Raw genomic sequence first — 14955 nt, forward strand, 5'->3', positions numbered from 1 at the left:
GGATTGTCTCACTAAAGAGGAAGCTGTTTGAGGTGAAAGGGGCCCCCAATAATTAGAAATGGAGACGTCAAGTGAAATAAATCAATTTTCCAGTGTATAGAACCATAGAATTGTAGAGTTGTAAGGGATGCGGGTGGCGCTGTGGGTTAAACCACAGAGCCTAGGACTTGTCGATCAGAAGGTCAGCAGTTCGAATCCCCGCAGCGGGGTGAGCTCCCGTTGCTCGGTCCCAGCTCCTGCCAACCTAGCAGTTCGAAAGCACGTCAAAGTGCAAGTAGATAAATAGGTACCGCTCCGGCGAGAAGGTAAACAGCGTTTCCGTGCGCTGCTCTGGTTCGCCAGAGGCGGCTTTGTCATGCTGGCCACATAACCCGGAAGCTGTACGCCGTCTCCCTCGGCCAATAAAGTGAGATGAGCGCCGCAACCCCAGAGTCGGTCCCGATTGGACCTAATGGTCAGGGGTCCCTATACCTTTACCTTTAAGGGGCCACACCCCCTGTAACACAGGAATCTTTTGCCCAATGTGGGGCTGGAACCCATAATCCTGAGACTGAGTCGCATGCTTTACCGACTGAGCTTGTTTTGCTCTGTCTTAAAAATGGAAAAAGGAATGTAACTCAAAATTAGATTACATGCAGAAGGTCCCAGTTTCAGTCTCTGACACTTCTAGTTGTTGTTGTTTAAAGGATCACAGTATATTGTGACATCAGGTATTGCAGGGATGGCTAACGTGTGGCCTTCCAGATGTTGTCAGACTACAACTCACATCATCCCTAACTATCATGAACAGAATGTGGAAGCAATATGTTTCTATCTGATTTATTGGGCAATAATACACATATACACTTATAAACATTGAGCTTATTACATGCACATTCAAAGATCCATCATAGTCACAAATATCTGACAAAGAGCAACAATAAAAGAACTAAATTCATGAAAGTATTCACAGCACTATTTAAATAAACTCTCTCATTATGCCTGCCAAGCCCCATTTATTGGACTAAAAAATTTCCCGGAGGAGCCTCAAATCTGACTTGCTTCGAAATGATCCATTGACTTACACAGGAATTGTTTGCACTTTTCTGTACTGCTGATTGTGTTGGCACTTCCATTGTGAACTCCCGTCTTCAGGCTGACAACTCAGCCTTACAAATTGAAGCCAGTGTAAATGTTGGTCTACTGCAGCAAGGAAAAATTGGTTCAGCACCAATAAATACATTAAGAGGCCTAAGGGGCTGCCCCTAACTTATTTTTTACACTTTGATGACCTGTAAGAGTTTCCTCTTATAAAAACTCCACATCTCCTACATAAAGTTCATTTTAATTCCAGCTTCCTTCATTCTGTTTCCACAGATGCATTATTTACAATATTTGCTCTAGTGTTTTTACATAATCAGTAGCTCATATAATCTACTTAGCAGTTGAATCACTGTTTAAAACTGCTGTAAACCTGCCTGGGTTTGTCACACTTGAGATGTGTATTATGAGCTGTGGAAAGTTAGCTGGTGGTCTTTCCTGTGTAAAAGGAACCGAACAAAACTATGAGGGTGCAATCCTGCAGACAAGCAGCCTTAATCCCATTGAATTTGATGGGATTTATATCACTGAAATATGTGGTTTTAAGCCACCATTTAACACTGAACGAAGGGCGCCTAAGGGTATGGACACATTTTCAATTGGGTAAAGGCAGCAATTCCCACTTACCAGAGAGCATAGTAGCGTGTAACTCCAAGTAAACATACACAGGATTCAACTGCCTGCAAGTTTAGCTGTGTCTTGGATTGTGGCAGTGCAGCCGGATCCTAGGCATGCTTACACAAAAATAAGTCTCACTGAATTCCATGGCTCTTAATTCCATGTCAATATGCGTAAAACTGTAGTCTTCATATTCAAAATTAATACTGATTTTAGTCCCTTTTATTACATTCATCAGTCTATCAGGATATCAGCTATAAAATTTACATTTCCTAACTTTGGTGGACTTCTGTCACCATACAATTCCTATGTTTTAAATGAATGAATATTTTGTGTAGGGCTTGCAGATTTGAGATGACTCCTAGATTCATGTGTCCTTTCAAAAAAGTTTACATTCGACAGTTCATAATGTACTTTAGTATTCTAATGACAATTAAGATGTGTTCTTTAAAACATGTACACTGTACACAGTCTTATACTCTTTTCCTGAAGTTACAGACTGGATTCGGTTATTTGTTTATTACACATTACTATTTCCTTTGCTGGAGCAGATTGCTGAACATTCATTATAAATGTGAAGAAAGCACATCAGTTTTGAAAGTCCTGCCCATATAGGCTAATATCAGCGAGGGTTTAGCCATTTCGTTATTGGGGAGTTAATGGCTTTTTCTTTGACAAAATCCTCTTTTACAGAATTGCCATCACCGGATCCCATATCATTCTCTGAAAGTTTAAAATAGAGAAAGATTATTAAATAATTTTCCCCCTTCGTGTCTTCGTCTAGAACAGGGAACCGCTGGCCCTCCAGATGCTGCTGAACTACAACTCCATCTGCCCCAGCAAGCATGGTCAATGGCGATGGATGATGGGAGTTGTAGTTCAGCAATATGGGGAGGACCACAGATTCTGCACACCAGATCTAGAATATATTTAAATATCATGGCTACAATCATGGAGACCTTGTCCCTCCATCCTCTTCTGGTCTTCAGCTTAACAATGCATCTGGACATTATTCTGCCATGGGAGACTCATGTGTAATATCTCCCACTACCATACATAGATCTAACCCAAACTTGGGTCTCCAGCTGTTTTTGGACTACAACTCCCATTATCCCTAGCTTGCAAGACCAGTGGTCAGGGATTATGGGAGCTGTAGTCCAAAAACAGATGGAGACCAAAGTTTGGGAAACACTGATCTAACCAATCTGCCTTGGGGGTCCCTTCCAACTCTACAATTCAATGACTCTATGATTCTAGGCCCTTCAAAAAAGCTGTGCATGCAGAATAAGTTACTTGCACATGCAGTCCTGGAGAGGTGCATGTGGTTGTGTAGTCTGATGACTGGGTGTTATGGATCTCCAAAGCACAAATATGTTAATCTCTTGGGACAAAGGCAGCAAGGAGTCTTGCTGGCCAACAGATGCAGAAGACCTCCAGGGTCATCCTCTGATTTCTCCAGCAGGGGTCTTCTGTCTGAAACCCTGGAGAATTATTGCCGGTCAACGTAGATGGCCATTGATCTGACTCGGTATAAGGCAGTTTCCTATGCTCAGATGCTCCTATCAGAAAGCTCCCCTGCATAGTGCCATGGTGCTCATGCACAGCTCCTGTTCATTCAACACACTTGCACAGGAGGATGCTCTATTGCTTGGATGGGAACCTCCAGACATGGTTGCGCTACAACTCTCATCATTACCGGCTGTTGTCTATGCTGCCTGGAACAGACAAGAGGTGGAGTCCAACAACATCTGAAGGGACCAGTTTCCCCATTCCTGCTTTGAGCAATTAACACGTACCTGCATGTGGAATTAGCTTTAGTCTGCTGGGGGGCTTTGATGCAGCCAGTTGGAAAAATGAAAATTTCAGGCATTTCCCAGTTACTCTGTCGCATATGCCAGACTGGCAGTTGCAGGTTCTTCGGCACTCCAGTCCATAGGTCCCATATGGACACTCTGCAAGACAGTAAAAGAAACAGCAGTGAATCTATTATGAATCACAGGGGGTTGGACTAGATGACCCTTTGGAGACTTTCCCGTTCTACAATTCTATGATTCTATGGATTCCTAATTATGGAAGACTGGTTATATAACTTGAACTTTACTCCCCCCCCCCCTTTAATGATTCAAAGATCTTCATAATAAAACAATTTGAAAAGCAATAATGAAAGCAATTCAAGAAGCAAAAAAGCAACAATGCCAACATGTGTGTGTTCATATCTCTTCATATATTTTCCACAGTTGCAAGCTTGTTAATAATATTACTTTATTACTTGCAAAAGATATGTTCAGTTAAATTGTTTCCTTTGCCTTTCCTGACGGCTAAACAAAGATTTCAATCTAATAAAATATATATAATTAGGAGTAACAAAGGATGCTAGCTAGAGATAAACTGGTTGGAATTAAACAGTTATCTCTGCTGTGTCATGAAATAACAAATTGTTACGTTATTTATTAGGTTAGCGAGCTTTGTTGTGATTGAATTGTTGCTGCCAAGGCAAAGGAAAGGTGCTTGTGGGATTTTCTGCCTAAATTGCCAAAATATTTGCCAGGTTTGGGTCCCTTGTATTTTGGCTTTTTTGGGAAGGTGTTGCTCTTTGCTGCTCTACCTGAGGCGGTAAGATGCCTTTGTCCAGCAGCCCTGTCTAGGGCTTTCCCCCATCACCCCCCAGATCAGGACTCCTGTAGCAGTATGGTTTTCTCTCTGTATTATAATACAGAACATTGCCTACAGTCCTGTATATGATCTGCATTAGCGTTTTTATCTACTGAAGATTTTTGGGAGTTTTAAATGGTAAGTGCCACAGAACCGCACTGCCCTCTCCCATTTGCTATGCTGGACTATAGCATTTAAGCAGTGGACTAAACAAGCGAAGCTGGATGCCGTGGTTTACTGACAGAGGCTGTTTTGGTGTGAATGGAACAGGAAATGAAAAAGCAAATATTACAAGATGGCCTTCCCTTCTTACCACAAATAGTGACGGCCCCAAGTTACCCAGTGAGCTTTGTAGCTGAGTGGAGATCTGAAGCCATATCCCCACACCCCAGCCAAAGTCTGACACTAACCACTACATATTTAAAGCTTGATAATGTGCCAGGAAGACAACTAAAAGGCCAGTCCCGTTGCAAGATGTTGGATTCTGCTTTGACGCAGCAGCAGAAAGCAATTCCACACTCCTGAAATTAAAGCAGGCCACGAAGCAGGTTTTCATTTACATCCATTTGAAATGCAAACATAAAATCTCCATTGGCTAAAACACACATAAGAATTGTTCTCCTATGAATCTCTTCTAATTACTCTCCACTTGCAGTGACCGCACCACCAAATATATTGTGCATGGGAGACTCAGGGGGCTTCCAAGCTGTTGCTATTTTTGAGTGGGATACATTCACATACTGGCAAATTCAGTGATGCAATTCAAGTTGGTTGGGAGGTCTTTCGCAACATAGCTGCCCCCTATTCCCCCCAGCCCAAAAACCCCCAAACTATTTGTTATAAAAAAAAGTGATGAAGGCAGGAATGCATGGAAGTGCGTGAGAAAACATGTGCTTGATGCAACGCCCCATAAGCTCCCTGCAAACATATCAGAATGAATGCTCAATAAATCTCCAAAGATTGTCTAATCTCCCTGCAAACAAATTAGGAGAAATGTGCAGTGAACAGGCTGTCTGGACTCTGAAAGCAACCTCAAAAGTCATTTAAGCCGTGCCTAAAAAAACACTCAAGTACCTCCTTCCAACTAGGACTCATCACCTACAGGGACATGCTTTCGTAGATGGGTGAGGAATTCTTGCATGTGAACCTTTTTTAGGATCCCACACAACCCATTCCAGACCTGCTCTTGCATAGCTCTTTAATAAGCTGTAATCAGGCTGCTTGGGAAAGAGTGTGAGAAACTGACTGCAGCACCTCCTCTGACTCCCAGCCTCTTTCAAACAGGTGATTAGCCGGTTTGAAGCTTATTTTACAGGAAGGTTCTCGTTCCCCATTGGATCAAAACGTAAGCCTGCAAGCCTAAGCACCTAAGTATATGCATGGGACCTGCAACATAATGTTGTCATGCCCAGTGATCCTATTCAGATTACTAGACACGCCATTCCATTCCCCCCACCCCTCAGTCAGTAGTCCAATTTTGTTGTTGTTGTTGTTGTTGTTGCAGTTCTACAAACTTTGGATTCTCCCAAGCCTCTGGTGCATAGAGACCACTCCTAGAGACCATGAGGCTTTCGGTCCCCCACAACAAAATATTTGAGGGGGCTGGGCCCCTGCAAAGTTGATGGGCATTCCCATTCAAATGGTGTTCGTGCACTGCGTCATGTGATCAGTTTTGCAGGGTTGGGCTTACCTGGGCCCCCACAATATTTTATTCAAGTTGGTACCCCTGGTCTGGCATACTGATAGCACCAGTTATAACATAAGTTCACTATCAGTGATCATGTTTCCACTGACTTACGATCTGCAGCATACATTTAAAGCATACCGATGCACATTTAAAGCAAATGGTTCCCTGAAGAACCATTCCTGGGAATATAGTTCCACTCTCATGGAGCTACACTCATGGAGTTCACAGCATCCTTAACAAACTACAGTTCCCAGAAGTCTTTAAGGGAGAGCCATGGGCTTTAAATGAGTGCACTTTTAGTGCAAAGAGAGTGCTGAGAACATCAAATGAGATTAACTCCCAGGGAATATGTCTAGACTTTAAGGATGCAGTTCTTGCAATCCGAAGTATACTTACCTAGGAATGAGCTGCCTTCCTGCACTGTCTATATTGGCTCATGTGCCAGCATGCTAACCTGCGTTTCAAATCACTTTAGGCCATCAGAATCCTATAAATAATAATGTCTTTTTTGGTAGCCAACTTTGAGGAATCCAAAACCCAGCTTCCAAAAGCTATTACCCCCTAGGCAGAAACCATAAGGACACGTACATTTTCATAGAATCATAGAATTGAAAAAGACCTATAGAGTCATCTAGTCCAAACCCCCGACACTGCAAGAATCTCAGCTGTCAATGGCCATCCAATCTCTGCCTAAAAGCCTCAAAGGAAGGAGAATCCACCATGGGAGTCTGTTCAACTTTTGAACAGCTCTTTCTATCGGAAAGTTCTTCCAGATGTTTAGTTGGAGTCTCCCTCTTTATAATTTGAAGCCATTGGTTTGGGTCGTAGCTTGTTCCATCCTCCATGTGACAGGCTTTTAGTTATTTGAAGATGGCTATCACATCTCCCCTTTACCATGCTAAATATACCAAGTTCCTTCAACCATACATCATAGGGCTTGGTTTCCAGACCCTTGATCATCTTGGTTGCCCTCCTCTGCACGTGTTTCAGCTTGTCAATATCCTTCATAAACTGTGGCACAGGTGTGATCTCACCAAGTCAGAACAGAGCTGTACCATGACTTCCCTTGATCAGAACACTATACTTCTATACATTTCTAGGCACCTAACAATCTGTATATTAGGTTACATATTAAGCAGAGTAAAAGTGGTAGATTGGACTAGTGTATACAATTTCAGACTGCAAATGGGAGAATGCAATTTTTAAACGAGCTCCTTGTATGTTATAGTGGTTAGAGTGTCGGACTGAGAGACCAGGGTTCACATCCACATTTCATCATGAAGCTCACTTGGGCCAGTCACTGCCTCTCAGCCTAACCTACCTCAAAGGGCTGTTGTGGGGATTAAAAGAAGAGGGGCAGAACCATGTATGCTGTTTTGAGCTCCTTGGAGAAAAGGATGGAATATAAAAACAATAAACGAGAAAGAATAGGAAAAAAAGACTCTGCCCATATATGTCAAACTAGTATCAGACTAGTTCATTAGAGAAAAAGGTTTAACATTTTAATATGAGACAGCACTCAGCATTTTTTTTAAAAAAACTTCATGCACACCCCATGGGCAGTCTGAAGCGGAACAGTCAAAAATTGTATTACCTTTATCTGACAAAGTACGTACATTGCTTCTAACAAAGTTGGTGCCAATAAGGGCTGTATCTCTGACAGTACAAAACACCTGTTAGGTGCTGGGGAGGAGAGGGGGGGGAAAGGAGGCACCTGCAGGGATATGAAGGCTCACAGGACCCATCTTGGTGCTATGGAAGCTCTGCACACCTGGGATAGCTTTTTCTGGTTCACGAAAACAGATTGCATCCAATTCAATGTGATTCTGAGTAGACTCATTGGCATTAATAGACCTAAATTAGTCGTGCCCATTAATTTCAACGGGTCTGAGTATGACTAACGTTGAATATCACCCTGTATCTTCACTGCTGGGTGTGGGGTTCTCACCCCACAAATCTTTTGTACCACAACTCCTGTTGTGGAGTGCAGACTACATTCTCTTGGTCGTCTATGCTCCTGGTCGGACATCTTCACCTAGGACCACCCTCCTGTGCATCTCTCCCAGTCAATCACTAAATGTTGTTCCTGGTAAAAGTGTCCTTTTCCAAATGGATAAGGCCTGGGTAGTTTCTGGAAGGTACGGGACCAGCATAAGAGTTGGTTAGGTTTAAGACCTACCTCAGCCATAGATTTCACTGGAAGCCTCAAGCAACCCAGCCTCAGCCTCCGTTTGCAAAACATAGAAATTACGACCTACCTTACCAAACTGTGAAATGAAAGCACTAGACATAATATTGATTTAACAATAAATAACCATTTGTGTCTGTCTCCATCTCAGAGAGGCTTTTGCTATGCCAGGATAATTCAAATGTGGATGGGTGTTGCTGTTGCTTTTAAAATAAAGAGTACTAACTGTGTATTTCTGGATGAAATCACCAGCCACTACACACGGAGAGTATCATCCTAATTGTCATGACTGGCAGTTTTATCCAGTGACTGTCCTTTACCTTTGCAGATACCGAACTCGTCACCAAAATCATCCTCTTCGGAAAAAAACTGGCACTTCAATCCAGGGCCGCATTTCACGCCATCCATCCCTGCGACGGTCCGGTAGCACGTCTCTCCCAAGGCTGCAGCACAGACTCTGCAGCAGCCGCAGTCATCCAACACCTGCTTCTTACAGTGCACCAGGCTTTTGCATTCGCTGCTGTTGCAGGACTCGGGGCAGTCCACAGCATACTTGGTACTCCAAGTAGGTCCAGCATTCGTGGGTACCAAAAAGAGAGTGAAGACCAAAAAACGATTCATGTCTTTTGGTGCTAGGTGCACGGTTTCCACTGCAGAAGAGCAGGTTGAGAAATTTAGCTGTGAGGTCTTCTGCTGCTGCTGGGACGTAGCAGTGAAGGACCAGAAGTAGTAGCTGGGAGATCAGCTTGCAGTTTTTTGAGCCTTTATACAGCCTACTGCTCACCAGGCCTGCCGTCGTCAATTTCCTCAAGCTGTCTTCTTGCCAGCCTCCCTTGTTTTACTTTGCGAAATCCAGGATGAAGGTTGGATTAGCACGCTGCTGCCATCCAGGAATTGAAAAGCCTGAGCTGATGTAATCTGTTATGTTTAGTTGGGTTGTTTTCCAGTGAGGGCTGAAAACTCTCATATCCGTCTCAAATGCTCAAGGATGTCTGCCAGAAAAGTGCACGGGGGTGGGGTGGGGAGGAAGAGCAGTAGTAGGTTACATACCTTTCCTTCAGGACAACATTGGCTCGATCCCCTTGCAAATCACCCTTTTCACTCACAAAAGCAGCTCCCAAAGTCAAAAAGAGAGATCGTATATCTAACTACATGGCTGCCATGGTCAATTCATTTTCTAAACCCCTGCTACCAACCTTGGTAATATAAAGCAATGTCTTGTTACTTTAAAGTAGCCTTCCCTGACCTGGTGCCTTCCAGATGTTTTGGATGGTGGGTCCCATCAGTCCCGGCCAGCATGGCCAATGTTCACAGGTGATGGGAGTTGTGCTCCAACAACATCTGGAGGAACCCAGATTGGAGAAGGGCGCTTTAAAGAAAAAAAATGGTAGCACACCTGCTAAAGGAAACTCTTATTTGGAACAAAAAGAATAATCCCGTCAACATTTAGGTTAGGTAGTTAACTGAGGCACTGTATTCAAAGAGACATGCCAAAGACAACATAGTAAGATAGGTGTCAAGGTCTTGTGTTTTCACCTTCAGATATCTGACAGTTATCAGTTCAGTATCTTTTGGCTGATTTGCTGTTCCCAGGAGCAGAGGACCAATTTATGGGCATGATTCTCTGCCCAGGCTCCAAGTTACCTTAAGGCCACAGGGAAGGGCTGCAGCTGAGCGTTAGAGCATCTGATCTGCATGCAGGCAGTGTCAAGTGGTTGCCAAGTGAGGCTGAAACAACGCAACCTCCTGCTCCTGAACTCCATTGACTCTGGTGGAGAAATTTCAGGTCGTCCATTGGAGAAAACCAAGGCTAAATGTTCACATTTCTTTCTGTTCAAACGGCATTCAGGCTTTCAGAGCCATTGCAAAGAAGAGCCAATAGAACAGCTGCTCAAACTCAGGAGGTAGGAGGTAGGACAGAGATACTCTACTCATGAGAATCATGCTGAAGAGAAATAAATCTTGGAAGGCGATGGGCCTTTCTTACTTCTAATTAGGAATTGGAGTCTTTTGACGTTTCTATTATTCAGTGCCACTGAGAGCAATTTTGAACATGACAACAGTGGGGAAGGAGCATGACATGTAAGTGCTGTTCACTTCTCACTGCCTCGCTCCTGCCTGTCCCAGAGACAATCTCCCCATCCTCGGTGATGGACACTCCACCAGGAGAGATGCAAAAGTTTCATTTTGTACAATGGTGGGGAATTCACAAAAGGAAGCACAAGACCCTTGGAACAGCTGCTTCTCTTGAGTCATCATGAGCCACCCTGAGAGTCTCCTTGGATGTTCCAGAACATAAGAACCACACCCGGAATACTGGTCAAAACATACCCGGTGTACTGTGTCCAATTTTGGGCACCACAATTTAAGAAGGGTGTTGACAAGCTGGAACATGTGCAGAGGAAGGCAACCAAAATGGTCAAGTGGCTGGAAACCAAGCCTTATGAGGTACGGTTGAAGGAGCTGGGTATGTTTTTCCTCTGGAAAAGAGGAGACTGAGAGGAGATATGATAGCCATCTTCAAATATCTCAAGGGCTGTCACATGGAACAGGGAACAAGCTTTATTTTTTCCTTCTCTGGAGGATAGGACTTGAACCGATGGTTTGAAGTTACAAGAAAGGAGATTCCGACTAAACATCACGAAAAACTTTCTAACAGTAAGAGGTTTCTGGCAGTTGCATGGTCTCCGTTGAGAGCTTGTGGACTCTCCTTCCTTGGAGGTTTTTAAGCAGAGGTTGGGTAGTCATTTGTCATGGATGCTTTAGTTGAGATTGCTGCATTGCAGGGGAAATCTTGAATACAAGAATGACAGAGGGCTATGGGGATGTGGAGCATTAAGAGTCACAAACATACCAGAGGTTCTTTGGGCAGTCATGACTATGGCTATTTCAAGTGATTGCAGATTTGCTATGCAAATTCTAGAACATCTAGCTCATCCAGAATCTGGCATCCATGGTGTGCTTTATTTTCTTGTAAAATAGAAGCTATTACCCAAATGTGGCTTCCAAGAAAATACAAAGACGTTTGGAACCAGTTTGGAATGTTGGAATGTTGGTGATGATGACTCACAGAACCTCGTCCCCCTCCCTTTGCTCCTTTTCTCTGGCAACCCAACTGGCCCACCCAGAGCCCACACCCTTCCTCTCCTTCTGTTCTTTTGGCCTTCTCCTTGCCAACAACTTCTGAAAATATTGAACTATTGTCACGGAGCAAAGTATGCCAAACTGAGTGAATATACACAAAGCAGGTTTTATTCCTAGCCTTTATTGCGAGCCCAGAATGTGCGCTTCTGCACTTCCTAGGCTGTCGATTTCAGCTTTGCCTTGTGCGAAACATATGTGGTTTGGAGTCAAGACAACTGATTTTTAATTTTAAAATTAACTTTACAAATTTATAAGCCGCTTCGGAGCGGAAGCTACCAAAGCACTGTAGATAAGACGCAAGAGGTATAAAGTGACGTCACATCAAGAGGGCATTTATACAACCACTCCACATGGTGAAATTTGGTTCACCATGATGCTGGACTATCCTAAGCCATAAGAAGAGAGGAAGCTACCTTACACTGAATTAGAAAATTGGTCGGCATAGCTTAATATTGCCTGCACTGACTGGTATTGGCTTTCCAGGATATCAGGCAGGGGTCTCTCTCAGTCCCTCTTGACTGTGAGACCCAGAAGACCTGCTCCCTGACTTGCAGGCCTTTTCCCACCTCCCCCAGGAGGTCAGGGCCCTGACTGACTCCAGCTACAGAAGCTGAGGCTGCTGAAGAGGCTAGAGACCCTCTTGGTTGTGAGACCTTACAGGCCTTTTTCCACCAGGCCTGGGAGGGCAGGGCCCTGACTAACTCCAGCTACAAAAGCTGAGGCTACTGAATTGACTCTCTGGCTGGAGCATTGTTTGTGAGGGGTTGTTGTGTTGGAGCAGCTGCTGCTGCTGCTGTGTTTTTTTTTTTGCATCTTTATTTTAGATCTTGTGATGTATGTGGAAATCGTTCAGTTTGGTTGTGTATTGTTTAATGCTTTATTTATTGCTTGTGACTATTTCTGTTACATTGCCTTTATGTATGTTGTTCACCTTATAAGCCGTCTTGAGCAGGGTTTGAACTGTGGAAAGGTGGAATACAAATGAAATGATGTATGCATGTATGTCAGTCATGTTGGAAGTTGCCAGGGATAGAACCTGAGAGCTCCTATGTGCAACAACAGATGCTCTACCACTAACACCACATGGGCAGTGGCATCACAACGGGGGGGGGGTGCGCCCCAGGTGCCATGTCTGCAGGGGTGACACGAAGCCACCCCACAGGGGCTTGGGGCAGCGTGAGCAGCCATCGTGCTGCCGCAGCCACATGTGAAGAATCCTCCATTCGCGGCTACAGCCACGAGCAGAGGATCCCGGTGCCTGCGGCAAACCACTATGTACAGCGCATGTACGGCGCATGTATCATACGTAGCGATGCCGCACATGCACCCTATTTAGCGATGCCCTTCCTTCGCCCCTGCGCATGGGCTCAATTTGGAGGAGAGCACCAGCATCGCTTAGGTTCAGCAAATGAAGATCTTTCGAGCATTCCATCCTCAAAGCTCTGTAACTGCCTGCTTGGCAGTTTTTTTTTGAGTTCATTTTTTTCGAGCAGCTGATTCAGGTGGAAGCCAAAATGTTTTGCAACATAAATAAAAAATACTATGTTTTGTTAATCATAGTACAGTGATACCTCGGGTTAAGGACTTAATTCGTTCCGGAGGTCCGTACTTAACCTGAAACTGTTCTTAACCTGAAGCACCACTTTAGCTAATGGGGCCTCCTGCTGCCACTGCACCGCCAGAGCACGATTTCTGTTCTCATCCTGAAGCAAAGTTCTTAACCTGAAGCACTATTTCTGGGTTAGCGGAGCCTGCAACCTGAAGCATCTGTAACCTGAAGCGTATGTAACCCGAGGTACCATTGTAATCCATATAATATTTTAGAGATTAGTTGAATGACATGCTTGCATGACATGCTGTTTGATGCTGTGTGTGTGTGTGTGTGTGTGTGTGTGTGTGTGTGTGTGTGTAAAATGCACACACACATTTCCATGCAAGAATGTCTTTCTGTTATGGACGACTGCGCTGCTCCTGGCGTCTTCTGCAAATATATTTAGGAAGTACTCATTGTGTAAAATACCAAACAATATCTGATGGGATGAAAGAGATTGCTGGCACTTTTGAGCTTCCTCGAGGAAAATATCCTAACGAGGTGATAAAAATAGAAGTGTTAACACAGATGTGGCCCAAAAAAGGAGAAACTTTTTTTAAAAAAACAAACAAACAGCCCACCAAATTCAGTCACAAACTCTTCTGGAACAGATCCAGTGGTATGTAGAATGAAAAGCTGCCCATATTACAAGCAGCAAAAGAAATATTATTATTCAACACAAATTATGTTAAAGAAAGCAGGATAAAAGAATGTAATATGTACAGTTAATTATGCTGGGTGAAATAATGGAGACACAAGTTAAGATAGCTTTAGTTGAAGGTAGGGATGGCTGAATCTCACAATTTCAGTTTCTCTCAGTTTCTCATTTCTTCAGTCTTAACTTCAATTCTCCACATTTCCACATCAGTTTGCAATTATCATTATTTTTACGAGTCATCACGAAAAGTCATCAGCATTTTAGTGTGAATTTCTCCTAGTATATAAATTTATGTATGCCATTTTCCAGAATATAATGCATTTCATGTTATTTTGTCTAATATGCATTTTTACGTAAACTTTATCCTAATGTGTGCAATTTTGTATACATTACTTTTGCTGGCAAACTACATTGCAAAATTCGTAGACATGCAAATATCAAAGGATGTCAGAAAATGGTGCAACATTTTCAACCAAGCACAGGGTCCACAGAAACTCTCCTTCATTCATGAAAGCCCTTGGTCACCTGCTAACACCCTCTCTCCATCCAGGCAAGCAAAAGGTGTTATCACAGGTACCACACATTCCAGCCATGCAAAAGCTATCAAGGAGGGTATTGGGAATGACTGGTGATGCTGGGAGCCTGGGAGAAAATAGCATGGGAATTCTGTGGGGAAAGTCCTGAGGGATGAATAGAAAGACGGGGGGGCACATCCAGTCCTTGAGCCTGAGGTTTTTCTCTCCCCCACTTGAAGAAACTGAGTAGGTTCTACTCATTTCATCAAACCTGAAAAGATAAATTATTATTTTTGATGCATACATCATTTATTTATTTATTGTTTATTATACAGTATATATTTAATATTTTCACTGCGTGTTATAACGTATAATAGCCATTTGGACATCTGAAAACTATATTAGTTGATTTCTAAACTTAGGTGCATTTGAAGAAACCATTCTTCACATTCCAGACCTCGCTGAGCCTTCCTGTCACTTCTTTTGTACAAAGCTGTAAGCACAATATACTACGTATAAGAAACAAGAGTAAGGAAATCTACTCTGTGAATTCCAGAAGAAGATTCCAGGAACAGAAGACTGAAAAACAACAACACCCAATTCCCTCCTTTGGTATTATTTCTCTTGTTGTGACTTTTCAAAGAGTTACTAATTGTGCTTTGTTTCATGTGACACTGCGGCTCAAGATTATTCGGTAAAAATAGATGCAAGAGGGAAAGAAAGGTTTGGGCATTTAGATGCTTTCTTGACCACAGCAGTACCATTTCAAGGTTTGTTTTTTTTCGTAGGGTGTGGGAGGGGATGTAGATATTTCAGAAGTCA

The 14955-nt window shown here is 43.2% G+C and overlaps 1 protein-coding gene across 1 annotated transcript; it reads right to left on the minus strand.

Annotated features, from left to right (window-relative positions):
* Positions 1 to 805: 805 nt before the first annotated feature.
* ESM1 (endothelial cell specific molecule 1) lies at positions 806 to 9129 on the minus strand. The gene is made up of 3 exons (XM_083576330.1): positions 8546 to 9129; positions 3495 to 3650; positions 806 to 2421 (listed from the first exon to the last, which is right to left on the minus strand). Exons 1-3 carry the CDS (start codon positions 8844 to 8846, stop codon positions 2321 to 2323), a joined length of 558 nt encoding a protein of 185 aa, XP_083432456.1. The 5' UTR covers positions 8847 to 9129; the 3' UTR covers positions 806 to 2320.
* Between the last annotated feature and the right edge of the window lie 5826 nt (positions 9130 to 14955).

The sequence above is a fragment of the Podarcis filfolensis genome (genome assembly GCF_964270895.1).
Source record: "Podarcis filfolensis genome assembly, chromosome: 11".
NCBI lineage: Eukaryota > Metazoa > Chordata > Lepidosauria > Squamata > Lacertidae > Podarcis > Podarcis filfolensis.